The sequence below is a fragment of the Zonotrichia leucophrys genome, chromosome Z (assembly GCF_028769735.1).
Source record: "Zonotrichia leucophrys gambelii isolate GWCS_2022_RI chromosome Z, RI_Zleu_2.0, whole genome shotgun sequence".
Lineage (NCBI taxonomy): Eukaryota > Metazoa > Chordata > Aves > Passeriformes > Passerellidae > Zonotrichia > Zonotrichia leucophrys.
Genome location: NC_088200.1, coordinates 59,040,957 through 59,068,874, shown reverse-complemented (window position 1 = coordinate 59,068,874; position 27,918 = coordinate 59,040,957). Strand labels below are relative to the sequence as shown.

Genomic DNA, 27,918 nt, shown 5'->3' with positions numbered 1-27,918 from the left:
AATAGTAAAGAAGGCACATTGGATTACATCCCTTGATATATAAATGATAAGAATGCAAAAGCAAAACCACCTACAGGAAACCCAAAGGCAGTCCAGTATACATGTAGCGTCCTGGGGAAAGCAGCATATCAGGACCCTCCCTCATGCTAACAAGCAGTCAGTCATCCCAAAGAATCCAAGCATTAGCGTTTCCTTTGAAGCTGTTTTTCTGGGTTTCAACCATTAGTTACAATCAGTATCACTCCGAGTGTTTTCACCAGTAGGGGAGAGGAAAAAACACCACCCACCACAGGACACAGTCGGAATTGGCTTTGGTGCAACATGAGTGTTTGTAGATGTGGCCCCTGAAAATCCCCGGGAGAGAAATTTCATGGCCAGGTCGAGTCACGAGCATTTAATGAGTTTGACTGATACAGAGTTTACACAGAGACAATGAGATCTAGAAATCACAGGTCAGCACCAAAGGGCAATATAAGCTACAAAAAGTGGCTTCAGTTTTTTACATGGCTTGTGGCTTCAGCAGTGGAGGAGAAACTATGCAGCAGCTTCTTGCACTACTAGAATCTCTCTGCTGAAAAGGGTTTTCAGGTTTCCTGATTTTCTGGTTTCCATTTCTTCTCTCTTTCAAGGCACATGTTGTAGAAACCTTTGATCCCAACAGCCAGAAACAAGCGCTCATCCCACCTCCATGCCATTGAATAATTTCAGCATACAGCCAAACAATGTCTTGTTGCACTAACTTTTTTCATACCATCAAAGAATCTCACTGGAAGGAATGCTGCCAGCATCTCCCCCACCCAGCTGACAGCAGATAGACATTACAGCTGAAGGTCCCAACTCTGACTTACAAAAGGCTCAGCACAAAATTGAGGCGCTCTCTGCAAAGACATGGCATTTTCAAGTGAAGCCTTGATAAATTTTTGGTTATCTGCTGCTACCTGTAGAAGTGGAGCCTCCTTTCTAAGGCAGCTTTGAAAAAAAATTTTAAAAACAATTCTCTCCTGTGTCTTCATTACTGCTACTACACCCATGCCAATGTTTTACAGGGAGGCTTTTTTCCTGATTTCTGTAAAACACATCTTCTTGTACTCTCTTGCATCTTTAAGACCTGGAACCTGATCTGCCATAAGGACTATTGTATTGTTTGGGGTTTTTTTTAATATTCAATGATAAGCACAAGGGATAAGCTCTTAACCACAAGCCTCCTTCCTTGCACTTTGCTCCTGCTCCATGCAAGGCCATCTTGCCATAGCTCCCACCATGACTGGAGCAGCAAGTCTACCCAGAAAGAGCGTTGAACCAAAGGACGTGAAGACTTCTCCAAAGTGAGACTGAAAAGGCATCTAGCAATTAAAGTCCCTCTGCATCCTGTGAGCCACTGCTGGCCTGAGAAGAAATGCACCGTTCCCTGGCCCCTGCAGGATCCCACCCCTGCAGTGCAAGGGCTCAGCAAAACCTTCAGGTCTCAAAAAATGTAACAAAAAACCAAACTAAACCAAACAAAGGGAAAAAAAAAAAGAAAAAAAAAGGCAGTGCTGAAGTTGATCCCCAATACAACAAGAAGTGTCCCTGATTTTAACAACTTTCAGCACAGGCCAAGGAAGTGCAAATTGCAGTGGTTAGAGTTGGTGGCAAAGTGCTCACCAGAAGGAATTCAGTTCTGAGTTCTGGCAAGAGCTTTAAATCACTTAAACCAGCTCCCTGGGTGTCAGCGCTCGAGGCTTTCACACACGGTCCAGGGAAGGAGAAGCAGGGTCTGTACAGGTGGTGCCCTGGTGCACTGAGAGAAAATGGTACTGCAGAATGTGCACGCCCCTCAAGCCTGAGACAACCAGAAGGGAGGACACACATTGCAAACAGGCTTTAGGCAAAGAAAAATCATTTGGATGTCGGCCCTGCTGTGAATATCTCAGCACCGCAGGAGATTTAATAGACAAATACAGAGAGCAAACAAAATACGTGGCTTATACATAATGACGCACATGAAAAGCCTACTAGTCTAAAGATAAAGGAGGCTTTGAATCACATCCTATTACGCTGCACCCTACTTTAATCTGGTATTAAATATACTGCTTATGATACACAAATTGCTTTTAAAAGTCATTAAAATGTTACAACAACAAAAGTAATAAAAGATTTCAAGTTTTATGCACAACCTTGCAAGAGAAAATTTTGGTTTTCGGAAGCTTCAGACAATGTTTAAATAGCGTGGTAACTTCCCACCGCTACTAACAAGTGTTAGCAAATATTAAGGCCATAATTTATTTGTGCAATGAAATTAATCTTTATTTCATGGAAAAAAAAACCCCAAAAGACGAATCAGCACCACAAACACCACTCTGAACTTCTCCACCCACCAAAAAAATCCCAGGTGGTGTTGTGCTGAAGCAAATAATCTTTATCATATCCAGAAGTAAGGTTATCTGAAGCCAGCAGATTTTAGAGAGGTCATCTGTATAGCTTCCCACCCTGTGCAGGGAGCTTACCCACAAATTCTGGCAAACTGTGTCAACTCACTCAAAGCCTCCTTTGAGACTAAAAGAAATAATGACATTCACTGAATCCAGACTTGATTGTTCAACACCTGCTCTGCACATAGAGGAGATGTTTGTTTTGGTCACTCTGAGAAAAAAGTTGTATTTTGCTGTCTCCATTTAAAAAAAATCTAATGCAAAGCGTAAACTTGGACAATTTTAGCAGCATTTTACAGTCCTTCATAAAGTAAAACCAGGAATGAATTAAAAAGAATGCCTGCACACACCTCATTCAAAATACCAAATATCATGGTCAGTAACTGTTGATATATCACAGTCATAATCAGAAAATTTTGAGTCCAGCAATTAATTCGACATCAGATTCAACATTCTATGGCAAAGTAACTATTTACAACTCGTATGTACAGCTTCTGGACTTACAAAACAACGGAGAGCTAGAAAGTTGTGTAAAGTCAAGTTTGAAATTAAAAAAAAAAATTAAAAATCACTTGTCCAACCAATTTGGAGACACTTTGGCATGCCAAAAGAGGCCTTTTTTTTTTTTTTTGGTTCGCTGCAACTCTTTTAAAACCAGCACATATAATGCATCAGTGAGGCCAGATATCCTGGGCAATATGGGCAAGTCTCTGTTGTGTCTCTGATGTTAGCTATTGGGGGAGCCAATATCCACTGTGATCTTTGTGTACAGAGGGTACTTGTCAGTTCTTAACACCTTGTAGGATAGTGTATTTAAGCCATCAGAATTCATTGTCTCCCGTGTGTGAGCAATTCGGTCAAACCTGCAGGAGGGGAAGAAAAAAAAGTGGGGGAGGGGATGGAGACAACAAGGAAAGAAAGGAAAAATGTTTAAACAATCTGATCTTTGCATGCCTCTCAGGCAGCATCGCAGGTGTTTCAAGAAAAACCTGAGTATCAGTGCCATAAACTCCCACATTTGGCCAGCCTGAGCAATGCATTCCTATGGGGTCAAATTTTAGCTAGGAAGAAGCAGCCAAGTTTTTAAATCACACAGGTCCTTTTCCAGCTCTGCACTAGAGGAGAGGTTTATACCCCAAAGACAAGCTGGAAACAATTCCTCAGAATCTAATTTTCTGCATTTAAGAAATAAAAAAACAGGAGAGGCCTTTGTGCAACAGTGCAATGTTGGGGAAAAGGTGTAAAAACAGATAATAAACTAGGAAGGGGAAGGTGGCGGCTCACAGAGCAGGAGCAGAGAGCTCAGTCAGCAAGGAGATGGCTGCAGCCTTTCCACACTGGACCTTTGTGCCCGGCAAAGGGAAGGGCAAGCAGCTGGAGCAGCAAGGGCAGGAGGCACCCCTAAACCTGCTGTGGGGAAGGGTGAGACACACCTCTCGGGGTTGGGTTCGTTCTTCCTGTCCCGGGAATGCCGGATCATTCTGCACTTCCCGATGACCGCATCCGGACGGGATATCCCCATGCCTTTAAACACCAGCCTGCAGAAAGCGAGTACATTAAACACCCAAAGGATGTGAGATGCTCTGCCACACCTTCCACAAACAACCACTGGTTTACCTACTGTTTTTTGGTGTCTTTTGAGGGGGATGTTACTAACGCACTCCCAAGCTTGCTGACACAAGGAAGGAAAGCCAGTCCTTCTCCACACAGACACTATCTACCACACAGAGTAGAGACCTCCCCCTGCCAAACCAAGATAGCTCACCACACCCTCTCTTACACCTCCATCTCCTCCAAACAACACCCAACACCCACATTAACCCTGGTACAGGCTGTAGACTCGAATTTGAGTGGGAGTCACCTAGTTTTTTAACCCATCTGGATGGGAGCCAGAGGAGCACTCATTTCTTGAGAAAGCTGCAGTGTTGGGGGAAACCAAAGTGAATGGTGGTGACACAGCATAAAGGAGACACATGGTCAGAGTCACAGTGGCACCAGCTGGGACCTACTGGGTGAGGGGCAGCCTGTCTTTGTTTGCATGCTGTCTACAAAGCTGAGTTTTCTCATAGATATCAGTGATGAAAAATACTTGATTTCTTGTTTGCCTCTCTCTTTTCACTTCTTTGCAGCATCTTCTGTTCCTTAAAACCTGAGTGCCCCAAAAGAAAGGACTGCCACCTTGATATGAATGCCCTACTGGAAAGCTGTCCCTTTCTTCCTTTTTTAAACAGAAGTGCAAAACCTCAGGAAGGTACAATTTTTTTTTAAACACCTTTTCTGAAGCCTAGAAGACTTCAGAAACCCCAGAGAAAAGATCACAGAGTGGTTTTGATACTGAGAAACATGAAGAAGGCCTCCAAATACAAGGCTGTCATGATGATTTCTCTCAGTGAATGCTGTGGATATGTGAAGCTGAAAGGTAGCACGTTCATCCTTTGCCCTGGTCTTCTCAGCCTGCCCTGTGAGAACACCTTCATCCTCTCCTGCACTTCTGAGCCTTCTCAGCCTCCTTCCAGTCAAGCTCACATGGCTCACAGCATTATACAGACAGCCTGACAAGTGGCACTCTCCTGGGAACAAAGGGATCTGCTACAAGGCTGCAGACCCAAACAAATCTTGGGTTGCATTGGGCAAGGTTGATCAAAGTCTCATCCACCTTCAGCTGCATGTCCTGAATTTGCTTATTTGAGCCAGTACTGGGCGACCAGAAGCACACTGCCCCAGCCAGTGTGGTGGTCTGTACTGGTGTGGATGCTGTTGGTGAGGGCAGAGGGAGAATGAACAATGGCAGGGGGAGGGGTGTGACTTTTCCAACTAGAGCCCCTCCCTGCTGCACCTTGGGAGCTGAGAAATGGGGTGCCAGCACCCAGCAGGAACGTGCTCTCACTGAGCCAGTAGGTTGCCCCACACATCACCTTCACCTCCTGCCTGCAGACACCCCATGTCCTCCCACACCCAGGTGAGACCAGCAGGGCTGTGCTCATCCCCACCCTGAACACACCCCAGGGTACCAAGGAGGAAAAATTATTTACCTGTTATAAATGTCATCATCTTCACCACCCCAGCCCCAGTAATTGTTTGGGAATCCATTGATCTTTGTGAACTGCTCTTTGCTTAGGGCAGACACGCCTCCAAAATACTGATTGTAAGGCAACCTGGAAGCAGAGAAAAGAGCACATTAGAGGAGAAGAGGTGTTAGCCAAGGGGCAGCCTGCCTGCCTGAAAAGGGCTTGCTGCTGCCCTTCACCTAGCCCACACCCACTGCAAGGCACCTTCTTGCCACAGGAAGCAGCCATGTGTTGTGGTACTCTGGACTCAGCTGAGGGAGAGGGAACTGGTGGGCTCAGTCCCAAATATACCTGAGAGGTATTTTGCAACTGGAAGTAGCTGCAGCCTTTTACCAAGCAGTACACTGTCCTCAAAGGACAGGCTGAAATGCATATCACCTCACTGAAGGTGACATGAATGCCACAGGAGTGGCAAGAGCTCAGACAGACACTGGATATGCCACAGAGCCTTCTCCTTGTGCAGTTCTACTGCTCACCTTCACACCCCTCAGTGCCCCAAAAGGAAGCTTGCAGCCCAAAACAGAGCTGGCAGTGTGACCTTGCACACAGAAAGCCAACCAGCTCACACCTGAAACGGGACAATTCACCAGGAGACTGGGGACAGATGAAATTCAGACCCAGAGCTTAAGGAGAGGGTCCACACAGGGGTCACCAGGACGTAGTACAGCCTTGTCTTTGCTTTAACAAGCAGAGAAATCCCCAGGGCCATGCATTTCTGTTTTAAGCTTCACCTCCGTGCAAGAAAGAGCTGCAGCTGCTGCAGTGCCAGTGGCAGTCCGGCTTGGAGCAGGGCTTGGGTCTGGAGTGGAGACATGCACAGACCCTGCCAACACCACCACTGCCATAGCTCTCACACTACTGGCCACCGCAGGGTCATGACCAGTCTTCACTTTATAGATGAGCTTTTAAACTCCTCCTCGAGGATTTGGGACAGGGGGGAAAAAACCAAACAACCAAAACTGAAAGGAAAAGCAAGACACATTTTTGTTTAGAACAGCTTGCTAAACCCAAATATATGCTGCAAGAAGTTTCACTCTGTGCTGCTCTCATGTACCAGGGCAGGTCTCTCAGTGGCATAAAACCAAACAGCCAAAAAATTTTTGTCTTGCTCTTAAAATAGTGTCTGATGTAGTCTTTTTAAAGCTGCACATAATTCTCAGTGTGTGAGAGTGTCTCACTTTTCAGACTGGGTGGAAACACTAGCTGTCTTCCAGCTCCTAGACTGAAACACAAGAAGGGATATGTGGGCATCTGCAAAACGAAGGCTGCTTAGCTCTTCCTCACCCTTTGTTTCACCTTCCAGAAGCTGTGAATTTTAATAAAGTGCTCAGCTGCATTTCTCCGCCTTGCTCCCCTGCAGCCACCCGCTCCCTGCAGGGCCCTGCAGGTTAAGACAGGCTTTTGGGAGAGATGCTTTCCCATGCTTTCAGTGGTGGGTGGGGATGTGTAACACTGCGCCTGCCCTGCTAGGCTGGCAGTGCTATTAGGAAACAGATGCTGCTCCAAAAGGCATCTCACCGAAATCCAAATTTATCCATGGATACGGAGAGGTGTCGTGGCTGGCTGTAACATTTGTAGGTGTTCCTGTCATCCATTGGGATGAGGTCTACATCACTAAACACAAAGCAATCATAGTCATACTCCTTCAAGGCCTCTGCAAATCCAATATTCAGCAGTTTAGCGCGGTTAAATTCTTCTTCTCCATCCTAATTTAAAAACAAATAAAAACAATTAAGTGACTTAAATTTGACAGTTGACATCAGCAGTTTCTTACCTGTTGCCAGATGCCAATGTTGCTGCAGAGGGCTGACACGCCCTGATGACAGACTGAGCTTGAGCCCAAGCACTGCTCTTGCAGCACCCATGGCATGTTTGCAGCAGACCCCAAATGCTGCCTGTGGAACAGTGACACTTGGGTCACCTGCAAACCATGGGGGCAGGAAAAATGGCTGAGGAAGAGCTGGACCCAGCTCAGCTCCCATCTCTTGGTGGGAGCCCCCAAGAGGGCAGGTTTGATCCAATGGTAAGCAGTCCCTATGTCCCACTCCATGCACAGGCATTTAAGGATTGAATTTTCATAAGAAAATTCAGTCCTTAAATACAGGGCAAGCAGGTGGGGCTTCCTGGAGCAGCAGAGAAAAGCAAAAAGAGGAGAGCTCCTCTGGAAGAAGGGACTCTTGCTGCAGAGAGAAACATGGGCAGTGCTTTAACTTACAGCCATGACAAGGACCATGGACCAAAACCCTGCTGTGGCCAGAATTTCAGCACCCTCCTCCTAAGCTCTGCCACAACATGGCTGTGAGACTGTGGCACAGCCACTGCTGAGCAACACCCCAGACCTGATTTGCAAAGCACGAGATGGCACCAGGAGCCAAGGTCAGATGCTTTGCTGCTCACCTCTGACCCTCTGCCAAGCCCTGAGCAGCCATGAAGGCAGAGGAGCAGGCTGCTCCCTGGGCCCTGGGCAGCAGGTTTGGCACATGGCTGTGACACAGCCTTGGTTACTGCATGGCAGGCCAGCACGAGCTGCTTCCCAAAAGGGTTGCAGCTGGAGAGGAGGATGCTGCCACTGCACATCCCCTTCTTGGGTGCTCTTCACCCCTGTTCATCTCCCCTGGGGGCCTTGACAGATGGGGGAAAATGCAATCAGGAAGGTTCTCGCCATGATGGGAAGAACCATCATGAAAAGAGTTGACACTACAGCAGGGCATATTTATCCCAGGGCAAGCACAGCTAATGAAGGGACTGGCAAAAAACAGGGCAGGAAAATCTCTACTTTCCTCCCCAGGTAATGAAGCACCTGAGGAGAACCTCTCTGACCTTTTCAGGCAAAAACATTTCAAAAGCACATGTGGATTTGAGCACAAGTACAGGCTCACAAATTGCTGAGTACTTTAGCTTTTTAGCTAAAATATCGTACCAAAAACCCAATAATACTGATGGTTTGAGAGTAAGGATTTCCAGCTGAAGACCCCACTCTGCAGCAGCTTCAAACCCCAACCCTGTACAAGGCAACAGAGCAGGTAGAAAGAAACTCATAGGACATCACTCAAAGAGACTGAAGGATTTTGCCAGCCTTGAAACCAAGACTGCGAAATCCATTCCACTTTTACTCCTCCACACTCTCTGAGCAGTGCTAAGACAAGGGACTCCCACACTGTGCAAGCTGTCCCCCTACCCTGCACTACCCACACCCAACATGGGATGCAAACCAAGGATGGATAAAATACTGTGCCCAAGGAGCAGCAGCTTGAAACACCACACTCGTTGTAACAGCTTTATCTGGTTAATAAGCAATCATTTTGGTAACCATTTAATCCAGACTAATTAACAGATTTGCTGCTGAAGACCCAATGCAGGTTCTTGAAACAGCCCCAAGTATATTCCAAATGAAGGTTTTAAAATACAAGTATCAAACCAGTTTTCAAAAGCATTACTCACCTGCCTTGGGCATAAATGACTTCACAGGGAGGAGTAAGCTTTCATGGAAGAGGATCTGAGCAAATTCTCAGCATCCTCACCCAAAACAAAAGGGTTCACACAACAATAAGGTGGTGGGTGGACGATCATCATCATGCATAAAGCAAGAGCAGTGAAAACTCAAGAACAGAAAATGAAGGCAAGTGGAACAAAGAGGCTGGGGAGAGGAAGCAGCTGAGGTCATGAGACTGGAGGATTTTCTTTCCCCAGCAAAGGCTGCTGCCAGCCCTAGCTGCCCAGCACTCCTCAGGGCCCACGACACCAAACCCAGACTTGGCCCCAAGGTTCTGAGGGGGATTCGACCTGGTGCTGGTGCAAATTGCAATGTGCTCACACCTCAAACAACTGCTGGGGCCTCATTTCATACCCTTTGGCTGCTCTTTTCCTAATGAAATTCAAGGCAAAGGGCACCAATTTTGTTACCAGCAGAGGCTTAGCTGTAATTAACCAGTGCCTTCAGGCAGCCTCTAACTCCTCTGGACGACACATGGGGATAATAGCGCTATAAGGAGCAGTGTTTTTAAATGTCTCCCCAAAAAATCTCAAAGCACAGAGAGTTTTGTACCAAGAGCAGGCGGGACCCTTCCTGTCACCCCACCCACGGGAGCCTGGCAGAGCTCACACTGGAGCCCACACTGCACGGAGAGGGACAGGACACAGGGCAAACACTTCATGTGGGCATTGCCACTCTCCTCCCAAATGGCCCCAAATGCAGCTTCACAGTCTGGCATCCAAAAGACTAGGAAGAAGGGAATCACAGCCTATACAAGAAAACAAAGAACTCTCTCCAAGCCATTTTTTACCAACTTTACAGTGAGCATGTAGCTCATGCAGCAAACTTTGCAAGGCTGTTACCAACTGTGACTGCTTTGAGGCAGGAGGTTGCTTTTCTGTCCCAGAAGGTACGTGGGGATTTAACAAAGTATATTGGAATAAAAAAAAGACAAGAGGTTTTGCTTTTTGCAGAAGCTCTGTTTCTTTACCTAAGGCAATGTGGAAGCACTGGCGTGCTTGCAGTATCTGAGATTCAAATATCTCTCAAAACTCACATGCACGCTGCAATCTTTGACTGATCTGTGACATTTTGGAAAAACAACCAAACAACAAACCACAGCTGTGAAAACTTCCTTCCAGGTCAGCACAGAGCACAGTACCTGCCGGTGAGCCTTGAGAAAGCAGGTAAAGCACTGCTGAAAAAACCTCCATCCCTCACCTCTGCCTAGTGGCTTGTCATCCCATGAATGCTGCTACTTGTCACAAAGAAATGGATGAGTGGGACTTGCTTGGACAGAGGAGCATTATCCTGAAGAGCGAGGCAGCACACAGAGGACTGCTAGTTAGACAATGCAGTCAAGCTCTAGACATAGTCTCCATGCTCTCCTAGGCTTTCAGACAGAAAATATGTAATCCAAGCACATTTTTGCTATTTTATTCTCCTGACAATTTTGTCCCAATGTTCTCTTGTCCTGAAATTTAACCCATGTCTGAGTTCAGTGCTGGTGCCCAGCACCTGCTTCTGGCTCCTGAATTAACTCTCTCTGTCACTCCCAGAACAAATTGCTGCCTCAGTCCTGCAAGGTCTAACACTGACTCCTGCTTGCACCTGGAGGTGAATGATCAGCCTGAGCAGAAGAACATCCAGGCTCTTTTACTTCCCATCCCTTACCTCAGCTGAACCTGGCTTGTTCACCCAGACCTGCCAAAGGAGGCAGGGGTCCTTTTTTTTCAGTGCTAAACAGAAAAAATTTGGGGTTTTTGGAATCGTTACTCAAACTAAAGAAGTTGCAAACCAGCAAGAAGCCACATGTCCTGACTTTGCTCTGCCTCCCACATCTATGCAGGAGGCAGCTTTGTGATTCCTCCTGCAGACAGCACAGATGAAATGTGGCTGCACCTCTCCCATCTGAATCCTCAGCTCATCAGATCTCATGGAGGTAATGGTGAGGATGTGTGTTGTATGTTTCTGGCCAACGAGGAGAACCATCACCTGCAGTGGGAGCTTGCTAGCTAACACACTGAGATAGCCTGAACCACACTTGCCATATCCATGGGGAAGTCCTTCCTCCAGTGGACTTGACCAGGCAGAAACAAATTTCCAGAGCCATAGAGAGATATCAGGAGATACTTTGCTGTTTCTCTGTCACAGGGTGTTTTGAGGCCTCAGCACAATTACACTGGGCAGTGGGAGGGAGCAGCCACAGTGGAAACCTGCCTCCCCTGCCACTGCAAGGGTAAGCAGCAGCTGAGCACAATTCCCTCCTTTGCCCACAAACCTGATACCCCCTGCAAAGTAACACGGGTAAGAGTGATGCCCCAACCACTTCACACACACACACACACACACACACACACACACACACACACACACACTTCTCTCTGGAGAACTGCTACCAAGACACTACAAATGGCATCAGGGGCCAGTGGAAAATGGTTGAACAACTGCCCAGTTTCCAGGGAATTGGCTAAGTCTTCCCTTTCTCAAACTTTAGTCTGGCTGCATGGGCATTTGCATGGGCTGAATTGCAGGGAGAAGATTAATTTCTAGAGCTGAGCATTTGCCTGGCAGTGGCTGCAGGTGTGGGAGGACACATGGATAAGGGTGGGAGTAAGCAAGGCTGAGGGAGACACTGCAAATTTGTCACTTGTGGGGCATTGATGGGCCCTGGGCAGAGCGTGCCCAGTCATGTGTCCTCTTCTCAGATTTACCTGAAAAATCCTCCAACACACAGGGTTTGGGTTTTCTAGGGGTGGAGTGTGCAAGGTGAAACACAATACGTTATTTTCCACTGGCTCCCGTTACATACTGGACATTTTACAAACATCATCCCCCTGACTTCAGCCAAGTCCTGCTCAGAGGCATTCAGGCACGCAAGAACAGCACGGAGGAGACACAATGGACTCGTGACAGAAACACATTGCGCTGAAAGGAAGAAGTTTGACATTACCAGTGCAGCAGTAGCAGGGCTCAGCGCTCCTCTTTCTTTCTATGAGATGCGGAGCACAGAAGAGCATGTAGGCAGCGTGTAAGAACCAGATCACACAGTAATTCTCCTTGCTTCAGTGATTGCTTTGATATAGACAGGATTAACAAGTAAAGGTAATATTTCCCCACTAGAAGGAAAAATAAAATAAAAAAAAAAAAAGAGGGCAGATGCAAAGGGAAGGACAGACAAGAAAAAGAGAAAAGCAATTGTCAAGACAGCAGAGAAATAAGACTGTTTTCCTACTGTACTTCTGGAAGAATTAATAAATTTTCTGTATCTCTCTCTACGCAGTGTTCCCACTCACCCTTGGGAGATGCATCCAGTGGTTTTACTACCACTGACCACTCCACTGCTAGACACAGCTTATTAGAGGCATGCAGAAGGAGAATGTTTATTTTACAAATCAAGTAGTCTTACTTGCTAACCTACATCTACTGGATGTGGCCAGAGCATATATACCCTGTGTACTGCATTTCACTCTCACTCAAACTATGCCCACCCAAGAAAAAGCATTTGCTTCAGAAACTTCTGTGAGAGTTAACTGTAAAGGACACAGCCCTAGTGCTGGAGAACAGGACCACAGAAGAGGAGTAGCCAGCAACACAGGGCAATGCAAGCCAGCATGCACCATCACTGCAGCAGCAGGGACTCCAAGCAGGCTTCAGACACTGCCTGCCCTCAGGGGCACCAGCCCTGCTTTCCTCACGCTGGAGCACCACGCCAGCTGCTCACAATGGGGTGGTTGCTCTCTCACCAGCGATGCCCGGAGCACGTGCAGGCAGCTCTCACAGCTGGCGCTGACTGCACCTGCCTGGGAAAGCAGCAGCCCCAGCGCAGGGCCGTGCTGGGTGCCACACCACCCTCCTGCTCCCATGCTCGGAGCAGGGAGGCACCACCTGCACCCCTGGCCAGCAGCTCTGTGCTCAGCTAGCCCCGCGGCACCAGCAACTCACAGGGGCAAGGAAACGCAGCCTGAAGCACAGAGGCTGCCGCTGGCCCTGGGCTGCTGCACCACAGCAGCACCAGCTCTCCTCGCTTTCCACAGCATGGGTTTCCTTACAGGGCTCAATTCTAGGGCACAGCACGCCTGTCTGCATGCTGCAGAGATGCCATGTGTCCTCAGCAGCGTGGCTGCCAGGTCACAAGCAGTCAGACGCAGACACCAAACCATCTTGGCTGTTGTGCTCCAGAACTACTGCTAATTCCCCAGAAATCCCTTTGTCCTGATCTCTGGCACCCTGGAAATGAGCAAAGCAAGAGAAATTGTAGTAATGGAGTATCAGTTTTCTCTCTTGGGATAAGTCTCCCCCTACTTTCAAGTCTGTGATGAAATTCATTGCCTGGGTGACCATTTAAATATTCATGGTGTTTGATATGCCCAAACACACCAGCTGATCCAAGCAGAAATTTAAGGAGTTAACACTTAAAGAAGCATGTTATTTCATCTCAGTTCTTACTGAGCTGAGAAAACAGGATAAAAATACATATCCAAGAGAGAAACTGCAGTGGAATTGTCCAGAAGGTGGTCTCTGCTGAGGCTCTCAGAATTGCATCTGCCCCTTCACCCTGCAGCCTGTACAGACACCTGCACATTTTAAGCCTTTCCAAGGGTGAACAACACTCACTTATCTAAACACCATTATGCTATAAATTAAGACAGCTTGTTGTGAGTGAAATGTGCATTTTTATGTCTTTCTTTTTTTAAAAGGCAGATTGAAGGCCACCAGATAGCAAGAAGAAAAAGCCCCAAAACCAAAAACTCCAAGAACCTCTCCATGATTGCCTGTTTCTTTTCTATTCCCCTGAAGACAGCCACTTACCTGCCCCACTGCCACAGCTTTGTTTTCTCCATTCTGACTTTGTGCACTAACATGAACAGAAGGTGTCCGATAAAGTCCTACACACTTACGGCACATCTACTACCAAACTAGGCATTAATACCAACTTGTCAGCTTAAAAATCTCTGCATGCCATTCCTGCAGCAGTTGGGAAAAAAGAACATATGGAAAGAGATAATTAATTGGGTTATGTTATTAGGAATTCTTTCCTCCTCACCAAGTGGTTTCTTTAATCAGAAACTCTTAGGAGTGAATTGCACCTGAGCAGAAGCAGGGATCTCAAGTTTTCCACCAAAGGCATTGAAGCAAAATTTTTCTTCCTTTTGTTTTTCTTTTTTTAAGCAACCTTATTCCTGCCTGCCAGCCTACTGCTTTTCAAAGAAAAGCAGCCATTCCTCTATTTCAAGGGGCACAGGCACTGTTGTGACAGCTGTGTGGAAGCTTGTCTCCAGCATCTTACCTGGTTGATAACATATACTCCATAATCTAGTTGCTGCCTCTGGAGAATTGGGTGCAGGTAATAGAGCCAGTACTTGAGGTGCTCCTCTCGGTTCCTGAACGGTATGATTATTGCTACCTTCTGAAGTGCTACACAGTCCTTGGGAGCAAAACGACCTCCTGCTCTGACCTGTGGGTTTATCCTTGCCACTTCTTCCAGGTTTACAGGCTGGGAGAACTCCACACGCAGTGCACCAACTGGAAGAGAGTCATAGCACAAACCAAATTAACACACACAATCTATTTCTCTGAGCATACATCCTTTACACACATTAGGGTTTTGGTTGGGTTTAGTTTCTAAGAAACAGAGCTTTTGGTCCAAACACAATCCCATCAGTGCTTGGAGGTATTGAAGCTTGAACCGTCCATACCCAAAGCAACCTCACACCACCCAGTCAGAGCAAACCCACAAACAATGTGTGCTCTTGGTATCAGAACCCAGTCACTGACACTGAGAATGTCCTACAGTCTGTGTGGCCAACCAAGAGCTGTGTTCCCACTGGCACATGCACCACAAAACCAGCCTGAAGTGCTGCTCCCTGGCCTCCCACCTACCTCAGGCAGCCCAAGAGGCAAGCGCTTCAAAAATAGTTCTGCTCTCCTACTGACAAAATCACCTATGGATAGTCACATGCAAAGTGAATAAAATCCCCTTCCTGCTTTTTTTTTTTTCTTAGAGATATTTTTGGTGTTCTGTAGAAATGCCACTTATTTATTAGAAGTGCTGTAATAGAAATGATAAAAAATCCCCATATCCAGATTTGCATACATGTTGGCAATTCCTGTAGATGGTTTCAAAAGCGGCAACTTTTGAAACCATTGAAACGATGTGTCAAAACCAGGTTAAAAGCGAAAAGTCCAGGTGGCACCAGAGAAACCCTTTCAGAACAGCCAGGCTGGCCATTCTATTTGCTTCCAGCTGCTCCAGCACCAATGGCATGACTCACCAAGGAAGCCCAAGGAAAGGCCTCTCCTGCTGCCACGTCCTGCTTCCAGCACCAGCCAGTCAACAAACTGCACTTGGCACAAGCTCTTATGCTGAGGGCCCCCTGCATAAGGCATAAAGCCTCAGCCATAAATACCAGCCTGAGGATCACCCCTTAAGGATTTGGCTGCTGTGCCCTCCCCTGCTCCTCCATTTGGGTGTGTTTGAGTGTCCTGCCTCGCCAGTGCTACTGCCTCACATTTGCTGCAGAGACCCCCAGGCGCCCAAGGTGGGGCACACTGCCCGGGGGGAGCCCCTTGGCAAGGAGCACAAGTGACTTATGGAGCTCAAAAAGGCGCCGGTCATCACAATCAACCTTGTGCATTCCAAAACATGTGACTACTAAAAGAAAGCAGAAATGGTTCTCCAGACTCATGGCTCGTTCCCTAGTTATTTAGAAGAAGCAACTTGGTTGTGCTGCTTCACTAACCGGTGCTCACTCACGCTGGAGAGGACAAGGAGGAGACTGGCCAAGCTGGCACAGGTGCTCGGTGCACCTCCAGGGGCGGCAGGGAAGCTTTGCTGCATAGCACCTACGCAGTGGCAGGATGCAAAGGGATCTCCTGATCTCTGCATTTGGCACTGGTTGAACAGGCAAGTTTCCCTCTCACACGAGGAGAAGGCAGTGATTTCTCAGACTCCAGGGGCACTGGGATCAGTCTGCCCACACTCCTGGCAATTCCCAGCTGACACCTGTGCCCAGTTCTGCACCCTCTCTGCCCCGTGGTACAAGCTGGGCCCTGTGGATGCTGCTCTGCAGCTGCAGTGCCAGGGCTGAAGCCTCTCGGATCTGAAGACTAAATGTGGCTTGCAGGGAGAGCTCAGAAAGTGCTCTGCAGCAGGAGGAAGAGGCAAAAATTGGAGGAACTGGGGCAGGAAGGAACACGCAGTGGAATGACTGGGACTGGGGCTCAGTGGTGCCAGGATCAGGGGCCAGGCACAGCCATTCCCGTGCCTGTGGGACAGGCATCATATCAATGGGGCCAGAGGTGGCAGGAGGGGAGACAGTACATTTTGTGCTTCCACTGAATTTGGGGGCTGCTTCCACACCATGGTGAGGAGCAGTTTTCCAAAACAGCCTCCGGCCCCAACCCACTTCCCCAGCTGTCCCTGTGCCCATGAGTGTCACCTCCATTAGGAGACTAGCACTCAGAGCTAGGATGCTAGGGCTAATGCTACACTTTTGTGATTTTAAAACAGCAGAGGGCATTGCACTGGGCATGGTTCACCTAACTCGTCACAGCCAGCAAATGGGATTTTGTTGGGCATCTGTGCCCAGGAACTTTATTTTCTCATCCTTCTTGCCCCTGGTTGCCAGGAGCAGGACCCGCTGGGATGCTGCAGGAAGCAGAGGGGCAGAAGCTGCACATCCCCTCACAGGGCCCTGCCAGCCTAGTCCACTGCCAGGCACTGGGTGTGGCTGCTGTCCCATCAAACAAGCCTGTTCCTGTTGGGACAAGCTGGGCTCTGTGCTCCCAGTTACCGGACTCTTCTCCCAGTTGCTGCTCCCAAGAAGCGACTGTGAGCCCCATCAGACTGGAGAATGCTTTCTGGTTTAACAAACAAAGGTTCTTTCAATGTCTCGGACCCACTCAGAGTAAGGCAGGAGGAAATGAAAGTCTGCCATTTAGGTGAACTTACAGAGGAAATCTCCCACTGGTGACTTGTGAGCTCCAGCTGGGCAAGGACAGCCACAAGCATTTGGAACTGCAAACAGCATTTTGCTGGCTGGCATCCAGCAGCCCCCCAAGGCGAAACATAGACCACTCATCCTGCCAGCACTCACTCTTGCTTGCCTTACAGAGACTGGAACATTGGCAAGGAAAAGATGGGAGCAGAAAGCATATTCATTGTAAAAAACAGCTGCAGGAGGCAGAGATTTAACAGTTTCATAGTCTTGAAAGGCATTGGTGAGAAACGATCTCTACTGCTTCAACATCCCGCTTAATGAATCAGTTTTAAGGGCAGCACACCTTCTCACAAATCCTGCCCTAAGGGATGCAGCCAACACCTAGGTCCGTGAGAAGTCCCCAGGCACCAGTGCCATCCATGTGTGGCAAGGCAGGCGCCTCTGAGACAGGCTGGATACAAATCACTCAAGTTAATACATTCACCAAATACAAAACCAGGAAAAAAGCTGAATAGGCTGTTTTGAAATACAGAATGACTAAAACAAACTCCACTTCGTAAAGCCATGTGGCTGACACAAAGCAGCAGCAACATACCACCCACTACAAACTGACACTTCCATTTCACTTCCCAAGCAGGACAAGGCTAAAGCCAAATCCACAAATGCACAGGCTTTCCAACTGGTTAATAGAATCACAGTTCCAACTACTAATTTTAAATCATTTTCACTGAAATCTGACTACCTGGATAGCAGGCAGCCCTAGGGCTGTTGTTTCCCAGGGATGCTGACTCAGGATGTAATCTGCAATGCCAGGAAAACATGCAAAGTCTGCTGCAAGTGCTGTCCCACCTGTCAAAATGGTGTCCCTATCTATGTTTACTAGGTAAACTTCCCAGCTCGATTCACTGCATCTGAATCTTTTCTGATTCTGTTCAAGCTAAGAACAGACAGGCGTGACAGTGCTGCGTGGACTCACAACTCTGGTCACCCATGCAGCTCAGCACCTCCAGGCAAATCCTGTTGGGTTCAGCATCACAAACCTTCAACAGAGCTTCATGAGCCTCCACTGCGTATTTTTAGCAAAAGAAAATCTCAAAAACATAAATAAGCAACTGCAGGAAGCTTGCAAAAGAACACAAAAGCACAGCATCACATCAAAACATTTCAGAGTTTTGTGAAAGGAGGCTTTAGCTGGCAGTGGCAGGGTAAGAGAAAGATACACCAAAAGAAAAAGCCAATCCACTCCTGCCCCTCACCTCTGACCCTCAGAAGCATTTCGGCTCACAGGGAAGGTGCACAGGAAAAGCCAGGGGCCATCATAAACTGGAAGCAGCTTCTCACACCAAGCACAAAGTGAGGCTTGCAAAAAGCAGAGGCAGCTCAGTGCTGGAGCCCTAAGAGCCTGTCCCACAGTGCCAATGATTTCCCCATCCCGACTTCCCAATGGCCATGCCGGCCACAACACCTAAACCTCCTGCCATCTGAGGCTGCCACCACACTGCCCTCGTGGTGCTCATCCTGCTGAGACAAAATGAGAGGACACTCACACAAGCAGCCCAAAATCCACTCAGCCTGATGTTATAATAAATCTAGAGACTGCTCTAGCCTCCCTAGACCAAAGGGAGTGATGTAGGGAGGCCCCAAGGAACACTTTCCCAATACTGGAAATGTTGGGAAAACTCAGGAAGAAATGCCTCGCAGGGCCAGAAGTGTACTCGTGCATCCCTACAGGGGCTGCAAACGGGATGACACCACACTCCATCCAAGAAGGTGGGAACAGGGATACAAAACAGGGCTGCTGCCACAAAGGGCAGCCCTGGGGGACTCAGGCAGGACAGACTGGGGGAACCCTACTCTTCAGGAAGGCAGTGGGAGAAGGAAATAGGAAGGAGGTAAACTAGTCTCTTGGACAGGCCTGAAGAGTGATCCAGCCATCTGAATCACCCTCCAGAGAGCTTCACTGGGAAAACAAGCAAAATCCACCTGTATGCTTTAAGCCAGGCATCAACCTCTGACATTTAGTTTGGTGAAAATGAAAGCAAAAACAGATAGCAGCAGTCAGAAAAAGGCTCTCCCTGAACAGAACCAAAAAGAACATTTCCATCACCCTGGCTGAGAGCTGGGCATTGCTATCCATCCACTGAGCCATGAGCACGCCCGCACGGCCACACTCAGACAATCCTCATGCAAAAGAAAAGCTGGAAAAGAGCAGCAGAGCTCAAAGAGAGGAAAAAAAACAAACAACTCTCTCTTTTCAGGGCCCTGACAGAAAAGGGAAGGAAGGGCCCATCAGCCACACCAAGCTCGCCTTGGCTGGGAAAAACAACATCAGCTCCACCCCAGACAATGTGAGAGCAAGTTCCCCCACGCCAGGCTGTGAAGCAGGGCTGGACCCCAGCCCCACACGGCTGCTCCAGGGCGGGCAGGCAGCTGCATCCCAGGTCGGCAAAGCAGTCATTTCCTCTTAAGGTAATTAAAATAATTTCCCATCAGCTAAACTTCAGAGCTGCGGCAGCAGCTTTTCAGATGGCACCAGACAGACTCAAGTCATGGGGGACGGGGCAGCCCCCATGTCCCTTGCCCACCTGGGTCTCCCAAGCAGCCATGTCACTGGTCACAGTGGTCCCTGCCTCTTGCTGCCTCCCGCCACTGCTGCCCTAGGAGAGTTTAAAGAAAAAAACTCCTTGGGTCTTTCTAGAAATATCCTAGTCACAAAAAACCCCAAAAACCCGCCCTCCCAAAGGCTGGTATACATTTCATTTGGCTGATCTACACTTGTGAAGTTGCATACCCCCACAAATGTTAACTATGCCAAGGCAAGGGAAGCCGGCTACATGGGCTCATCTCCTGTCCTGGGCAGGCTTGCACATGGTCTGGCATCTGCAACTATGGACCCCAAAGGAAAAAAGGCTGAAAAAAATGAGGATGCATCACATATGCTGGCAACATTGGGTCCGCCTGATTAACTCAGCAACTACAGCCAGAGGAAAAATTTGTTAACCCAATCCTCAGCACTGACACTGGAATGTGGCATCTTTAGAACAAAATATAAAAAAAGGGAGACAGTCTTGTTGATGGAGGGTCCTTCTGGGAGAGAAGCAAAGTCCTCCTTGGTGGCTCAAATCCAGTGCACGCTCACTGAGGCGGCTTTGAACTGTCTGCCTTTGAGCCAGGCAATCTGCATGTCATTAGCTCATCCCACCCGCCACAAAATTAAATTCCAGGCTCTCTTAACAGCAAACTACAAACAAACAAACAAACATGGATCAGAAAAAGGCTGAGCAGTCATCAGCCACAAACCCCCCACTATGCAGCAGGATAGGATGTGTGGACAGGAGCCCTCCCAGGTCGAGTGGCATCTCTGGCACGTCTCTGCCAGGGCCAGCCCCAAATCTTCAGGCAATCTCCCTTGCCCCATCCCATCCTGCCTGTGGCATGTGCACCTGGATTCCAGCACTGCCCCAGGGCTGGGGGGCACTCCCCAGACAGGTGGGGGAGCGCCGGGTGCCAGGTGGGGTGGAGGTGTGTCTGTCTGTGTGTCTGTCTGTCTGAAACTCTGCCAGCGCCTGTGCACCCCAAAAGCATGGGCTGCTGCTGGCATCAGGGAGCACAGGAGGCGAGGACAGCAGGAGGGCATTCCATGCCTGGAGAGATGGCTGCTGCTTCGTTTGCTGCCCGGGAGCATAGAGGTTTGTGGGAACCCTTCCCATAAAGGCCTTTACAGGGCCACTTCCAGATTCAGCAGGACAGGTTTGCAGGTAAATTGTCTCTTTGCCCTCAAAGCAAACCCAGAGACACCCCAGGTGGGGCAGGCGACAAAAGCAAATCTCTTTCAAACATGTGCAAAAGCCTGGGGACTGCCCCGAGTTCCCGGCAGTTCAGCAGCAGCTGGAAGCCTGCTGGAAGGGCTGTGCCTGGTCATGCCCCCTGTCATGGCCACTCCTCAGTGAAATCAGCACCTGCACTGTAAATGCAATCCACCCCTGGCTCACCAGGCACCTGTCCTTGCAGGCAGGGGCTGCACAAAAGAAAACACTGATCCAGTGGGGACAGGCTGAGCAACAAGACCTTCTCCAACCCAGAGAAATGGGAGCCAGGTGGACATTGGCACTGCTCCATCCACATGCCCCAACACCCCAAATCTTTGGCCCCTCACTGCAGCACTGCTGTGGACTGGCTGGGTTTGTCCCCAAACCCAAATCCCCCTTGGTGTGCAGGAGGGAGCGCAGCAGTGGCTGGCTGGAGAGCAGTGTCCACTGGTGAGGAAAGGAGTGAGCAGTGGAGCCCAGCACCTCCTGCTTGTGTGTGAGGCCATCAGACCTAGAGCACCTCCCTGCTGAGGACTGTGCACCTCCAGCACCCTGCCCTTCGGGGTGGGGAGGGCCCTCCAGACAGGGACAGTGCTCCCTATCTGCTGCATGAAGTCAGACTAGGATGCTCCACACCAGAGGAGGAAAGTGAAAGAGCTAAACTGAATTCTGCGTCCAAGTGCAGTTTTGGAAGCTGCAAGTTATCTGTCTCTTTCCAAACACAAACTTGGCCCAATCTCCAAAGAAACTAGCTATTGCTTCAGATCAATGCTGGCAGAGAAACAAGCATGTTATAAAACACTACATGCATGAGACAGAAAACTTTCCTTTTCTCCTCTGTCTGTTTTGCTTTGTCCCTGAAACAGCTGCTCTCCAGCGCAGCACAGTACCTTTCCAAGCTACTTTGTGAGCCTAATTAACACTCCTTGACCTCCACTTCGACCAGATAAGAGGATGCTAGTGATATTTTCCTCACAGAAGCTGCTCTCCGCCTGCCAAGGAAGCCTGTGCTTCAGAGGTATGATGTGCTCCATGCCACACAGATAGCTGTGGAGCTGTCGGTGGTGTTGCCAAGATCACACATCTGCTCCCTGCCAAACATCGTAAGCATATTCTTGGGAGATGTTTGACAGTTTCTCAAACCCTCTTTTGAAGCCAAGAAAACTTAAATTTCAGCAAACTGATTCACATGTTATCGCCCCCTGCCCTCTCCATGCTCTTCTCTGAGTTTCTGTTTTACTTTTTCAAAAGAAGGCAATAGAGGGACACGACACAACCCCAGCTTGTGTCTGTGAGCAATGCAATGCCTCCAGCACCCAGGCAGGCAGGAAGGAGCAGAGACCGGCTATATAAAACAGGTTTTAAAAAGGCAGGTCCAGATGAGAGAGGAAAGGGAGATGCTACACGTAAAGCAAATGTTATCTCCACTGCCTGGTATTGCAAGGGACCCCACAGATTCAGAGGCCTCCAGTTCCTGGGGCAGAAACTCCCCATGGCAAGATGAGAGCCTACGACTGCAGGTGGGCAATGTGACAGATGACCAGACCCCAGGCATGGCACACCTACCAAATCCCTTCAGCACTGTCAGCACTAGGAGTCATCCTAAAAAATGGTGGGCTTAGCATCTCTTAGGTTTCCACCCTCTTGCCTCAATTTTGTCCTGCAAGAATTCTGCCAGCAGTAAAACATCTTCTACCTCTGCCCACAAAACGTCCACATGTACAGGGCCTCAAACTGTATTATTTATGAATTCCATCTCAGGCAGACATAACCTCTAAACACTTCTGTAATACAGATCATAAGCATCACTGCTGATTTTACAGGCTCAAAGCATTGGAAAACCCTCATCACTTATCTTCAGCACCAAGAGTTTAGAGCACCTGCTTGTACTGACTACACAGGCATCAGAAGCAGTGCATTGAAGAAACAGCCTCTGAGATAGGTCCTCTCCTCCCTGAATGACAGCTATCCAAAGGAGTTTTTTTCTTTCGATCCTTGTTTTTTTAAAACATGCCTCACTAACATGGAAGTGGGAAGCACCAGTTTATATCCAGAACTCTTTGACACCTTGGAGAAAGAGTTCTTTTCCTTGTAAACCCAAGATATCCAAGCAGAAGGACTTGGGGGTGCTGGTGGGTGAGACGCTGGACATGACCCAGCCATGGCACTCCCAGCCCAGAGAGCCAAACGTGTCCTGGGCTGCATCCAGAGCAGCGTGGGCAGCAGGGCAGGGAGGGGATTCTGCCCCTCTGCTCTGCTCTGGGGAGAGCCCACCTGGAACCTGCACCCAGCTCTGGGCTCCCAGCACAGGGAGGTCACGGAATTGCTGGAGTGGGTCCAGATGATCAGAGGAGTGGAGCACTTTCCCTATGAAGACAGGCTGAGAGAGTTGGGACTGTTCAGCTTGGAGAGGACAAGGCTCTAGGGAGAAAACAAAGCTGGAGAGGGACTTTTGACAAGACAGGGAAAGACAGTGACAGGACAAGGGGCAATGGCTTTTAAGTGCAGCAGGTTTAGATTAGCAATAAATTCTTTACTGTGAGAGTGGTGAGGTACTGGAATGGGTTGCCCAGGGAAGCTTTGAATGCCCCATTTCTGGAAGTGTTTGTTCAAGGCCAAGTTGGATGGGTCTCTGAATGACCTGGTCTAGGTAAAGGTGTGCATGCCCACACCAGGGGTCAGGATTAAATGATCTTTAAGGTCATTAAATCCAATCCAATCCAATCCAATCCGATCCGATCCAATCCAATCCAATCCAATCCAATCCAATCCATGGTATCCCAGGAAAAAGCCATTTTTAAACCTTAGTGAAAATGAGTACATCTCTAGTGGTTTGTCCTTTGGACAATTCACTGGTTCATACATTAACCTACACTTTTGTGTTGTGAAAATCCATTTATTACTAGTGTACAGAGTTATCAAGTTTCTGATTTTATATTAGGGCATGAAAAGCTATTAAGACAGACATATGACTGCAATATTTACCACACTTGGGTGAACTTTCCCAGAAGATGCTCATGGCAAAAAGGGCAAGAGCATATCTTTTATGTTTGCCATCCCAGGCACCCCTGGTGTCTAAATGGGGGTTAGAATTGGCTAAGGAGACAGTTGTTCTCTAAAATAACCTCCATAAATACTTGCACTCACCTGGGCAGGACTTGAAAATTACTTCCCTGAAATATAGGTAAGCCTGTCTATGAAATTCAGCTTTGCAGACTTCTACTGCATAAAATGAGCTCTTTTGGAAATGGATATTTCAGCTGAATAATTTGACCCCTTGTGCATACCCTCCTCAAACCAGCAGACCTGTAACTACCCCAATACCAAAATACAAAAAAACCACATGGAAATGGTAGAAGAAACACATTTGACTGGTTTGAAAGTGCTTAGGCCAACACTACTTCTTGAGAGCAAATTTTTATTAAAAAAACTTCAACCAAAACCAATACCACAATACTGTTCTGCATCTCCTAAGGAATGTAACAATTTGGGGAATGGATACCTGCAGGAAATACCTGGATTTAGTTGCTTTTGGACTTCTTAGAGAAACCAGAATTTCTCTGAATTCTTGAGATTTTACTGCAGCAAGCACATTCTGCTTCCTGATATCCCATTTAAGATACTCATTAGCATGCAGCTCTAAACTGAAGCATAAATCCAAAATGCTTATATTACCTTGTATTAGAGAATTGCATAGTCTTTAAAGACTTTCAGCTTGAAGCTGAATTATGGTATTACCCCAGTCCTGATTTGTTCTTTTCAATTATAAATAACAGCAAGTGAACCATAAAAGCACATTTAAAATTTGGCAGCTTCTGGTAAGAGATTAAACCTCATTCAGCTAATGCATTTGTTGCAGAGCCAGACAGCAGGGATTGTAAACTACTCTCTAAAGACTGCTGGGAAGAAAACTGTGGGCCTCTGAAATGAGTACCTGGCTATTTTACCATACAAAAAGCCTGAGCAGTTCAGTCACACATATCCTGTGTGAGTCATCACATGCTTCCAACAACGACGGGGGAGGGGCAGGCAGGAAATTAAAACCCCAGAATCATGTATGTTACAATAAATGCTGGTTTGTTGAGGAAATGGAGTTTTTGGAGCTACCTGTTGCCATCAGACCCTTTCCCCGTGCTTATGGGAGTACAGGAATCACAGGATGACTCCTGCTTTTTATGTCCATACTGATAAGTGAGTTTTGAGCTCAAAAAGGAGTATTTCTGAGTTCTGGGTGGGGAAATTACATGTCAGAAGTGTCCACAAAGTGCACACCCTGTATTCTTCATGGCGGCCTTAGAGACACATGAGATGCTGCTCAGGGCAGACTCAGCTCTGACCAACGTGAGAGGCATGACTCAATTGTTTAACAAATGCTGTTTGCTACCAAAACCTGAAAAGAACAGAGAAAAAAAAAAAAAAAACAACAAACAGTTTCTCACGTACATGCTGGCTATAAATCTTGATGCCTTGACGGTGCCAGGCTGCATGTGACGGCACCACCCCACAAATACTGAAGTAACACAGCTAGAAAACATTTGCCTACTCTATCGTAAAGAGCTACTTCTTCCGTGGCCCTGTTGCTCTCTTGACCATCTGTAACTACTGCCAGCAGCATCACAGGGCCTTTGGCAGATTCAGTGAACGGCACTGAGGATGCTACAAAGATGATTTAAAACATCTTAAATGATTCTTCAGCAACCAACTCCAATAACACTTTGAATCTTGGGGTCACTAAGAGCATTTCTCTAATCTCTGGGCATTTCCAAAGCACATGACTCACTCCTGACAGGATCAGACTAAGTGGAGACCATTCAAAGCAAAGCCATATTCATAAAGGGTTGCCACATCCACTCTCTGAGGACAGGCTTGCACAGCCACTTTCAGCATAAGTGATGTAGGGGAAAAAAGCGAAAGGTAGGAATAAAAAACAAGAACACAAAACACAGGACAGTTTCTTTTAGTGACCTCAAAACCACTTTCCTAAAATAACAAAACAGTTGTTTGTAATTCAGATGCACTGATCCATTAAGAGCTGACCAGCAACACCAAGAGAAACTATGATTTTTTCTGTCGGTTCTGTAAACGGAAAACCACAGGTAGCTCCTCTTAAGTCCCTTCCCCCGATGTGATCTCTGGTAACAGAGGTATCTATGCTGAAATGGCACACTTGGCTCAAGGGCCCAAGGTGTGGCCAGGCTACTGTCAACCTGGGATGCCAGCAGGCCATGGTAACAGCCCTGCCAACTGCACAAGAGTGTCTGTTCGAGGAGCAGCAGTTACAAGCAACAAGTTGGGTGCGAGAGCCTTCTAAAGGTACCAAAAAAATCTGAAACTCCCCTTGTCCCCAGCTCTGCCTTGTGACAAATCCAGCAGATCAAAACAGCTCCAGGTCATCACATAGTAAAAATGAGACCACCAGCAGGCTGCAAACCCGCCGAGATCCTGCCAGCATGCCAGCACCCAAGCGGTCGTGGAAAAAGCCTATGGGGAGCACAGCTCCAGTGCAGATAAAACACACGCCAGGCTGCCACGTATCACAGTACTGCATCACAGGACCAAATATGTCCAGTGGAAAGCGCCGCTGGGATACATAACAGCTGTGCTCATGACCCTGCCTCGGAGCTCATTTTAAACCCGTGCCGCTCATTCAGCAGGTCCGCGGACAGAGAAAGGCTGCGAAAAGCCTGCACAGCGCAAAAAGCCCTCCTGAGCTCGCATTGCGCAAGAGCAGCATTTTGGGTAGAGTTCCGAGAGGAAATTACCCAACCCCGAGGACAACCAGAAAGAAACCTAGCCGGGCGGGGAGGGAGCGCTTCCCGAGCGCCCAGGGGCTCCGCTCGCCGCCGCCGCGCCCGGGCAGCATCCGCGCCGCGCTCCCCTGCGCACCGGCTCCCCGGGGATTCTCCCACAATCCCCCTCCGCCGCCGGCACACCCGGGGGCGGCGGCGCCGCTGTCACAGCGCGCCCGCTCCCCGGGCGAGGCACCCACGGCGCACCGGGAGCCGGCGGGGGCCGCCCGCGCCTCCTCCCCGCGGCCCGGGCGGCGTCGGGCACCCGCGGGCGGCGGGGCCCCGCCCGTCCCCCCGCAACCCCGCCGGGACGGCACTCACCGAGCAGCGGGGAGGGCTCGGGGCAGGGGCCCGGCGGCGGCTCGGCGGGCGGGGACCGGGCCCGGGCGGCGGGCGGCGACGGGCGGGAGAGCGGCAGCGAGAGGTTGGCGGGCGGCGGGCGGCGCGGCGGGGGCTCGGGGCTGCCCGGCGGCCCCAGGGCGCTGCCCGCCAGGTAGTAGAGCAGCGTGGCCGAGAGGTGGAGGGCACAGAAGGCGACGAGGAGGCGGCAGGCCCGCTGCAGCGAGGTGCCGGGCAGCGACGGCTCCTTCATGCCGCTGCGCTGGCGGGGAGCGCCGCCCGCCCCGCGCCGCACCGCCGACGGGGACCGGGACGGGGCGGGGGCGGCGGCGGCTCCGCCCGCCGGGGGCGGCCCCGAGCCCCGCGCCCCGCCCGCCTCGGCCGGGAGCGCCGGCGGGACCCCCAGCGCCGCCCGGCTTGGGCATCCCCTCCCGCCCCGGCCTCCCGCCCCGGCCTCCCGCCCCGCTCCGGCCGGCCCCTGTGAGCGCAGCCCGCCGCGGCTGGCTCTCCTACACGGTGCCCGCTGGCAGCGAGCTGGACCCGTCGCTGTAGCAGCCTCCAGAAGCGCTCGTCTGTGGCAGAGGGTGTATGCGGCAGCAGCGACCTGCCGCGGGGCAGCCAGGGCTGTGTTTGTATTCGTGCCCCTTGGAGGGCTACACGCTGTCTTCGCTTTTATCTGCAAAAACTGTAGCTTTTCTGTCAGCTCGGTGGAGCTTGTTTCAGCTCATTTCTTGCATTTAAATAATGACTAGCTTTTTGTTAAATATATCACAACATCCTACCAGTGCCAGTGGCAGGGTCTTCTGGAGGTCTCCAGCCAAACATCCTGCTTGGAGCATGACTATTGCCGGCAACATGTGAAGTCAGCTACAGTTTTGTCCCACTGAGTCTTGAAAGCTGCCCAGCATGGCAATCTACACCTCTCTGGTGCCCTGTCCCAGAACTGATCCACTTTTCTGAGGAAAGACTTTCCTCACTTCTATCATCAAGCCAGTAGTAGTGCCTGTTGAAGCAGGTCTGGGCACTGCCCAACATCCCTCAAAGTTAGTTACATGTGTTTCTTATAACTAGCAAGTCCTTGACCCGG

At 49.1% G+C, this 27,918-nt stretch overlaps 1 protein-coding gene across 1 annotated transcript; it reads right to left on the bottom strand.

Annotated features, from left to right (window-relative positions):
- On the bottom strand, positions 1–27,090 carry B4GALT1 (beta-1,4-galactosyltransferase 1). Its single transcript, XM_064736076.1, has 6 exons — positions 26,814–27,090; positions 14,242–14,477; positions 6,998–7,185; positions 5,444–5,566; positions 3,845–3,949; positions 1–3,274 (listed from the first exon to the last, which is right to left on the bottom strand). Exons 1-6 carry the CDS (start codon positions 27,082–27,084, stop codon positions 3,139–3,141), a joined length of 1,059 nt encoding a protein of 352 aa, XP_064592146.1. The 5' UTR covers positions 27,085–27,090; the 3' UTR covers positions 1–3,138.
- Positions 27,091–27,918: the final 828 nt, after the last annotated feature.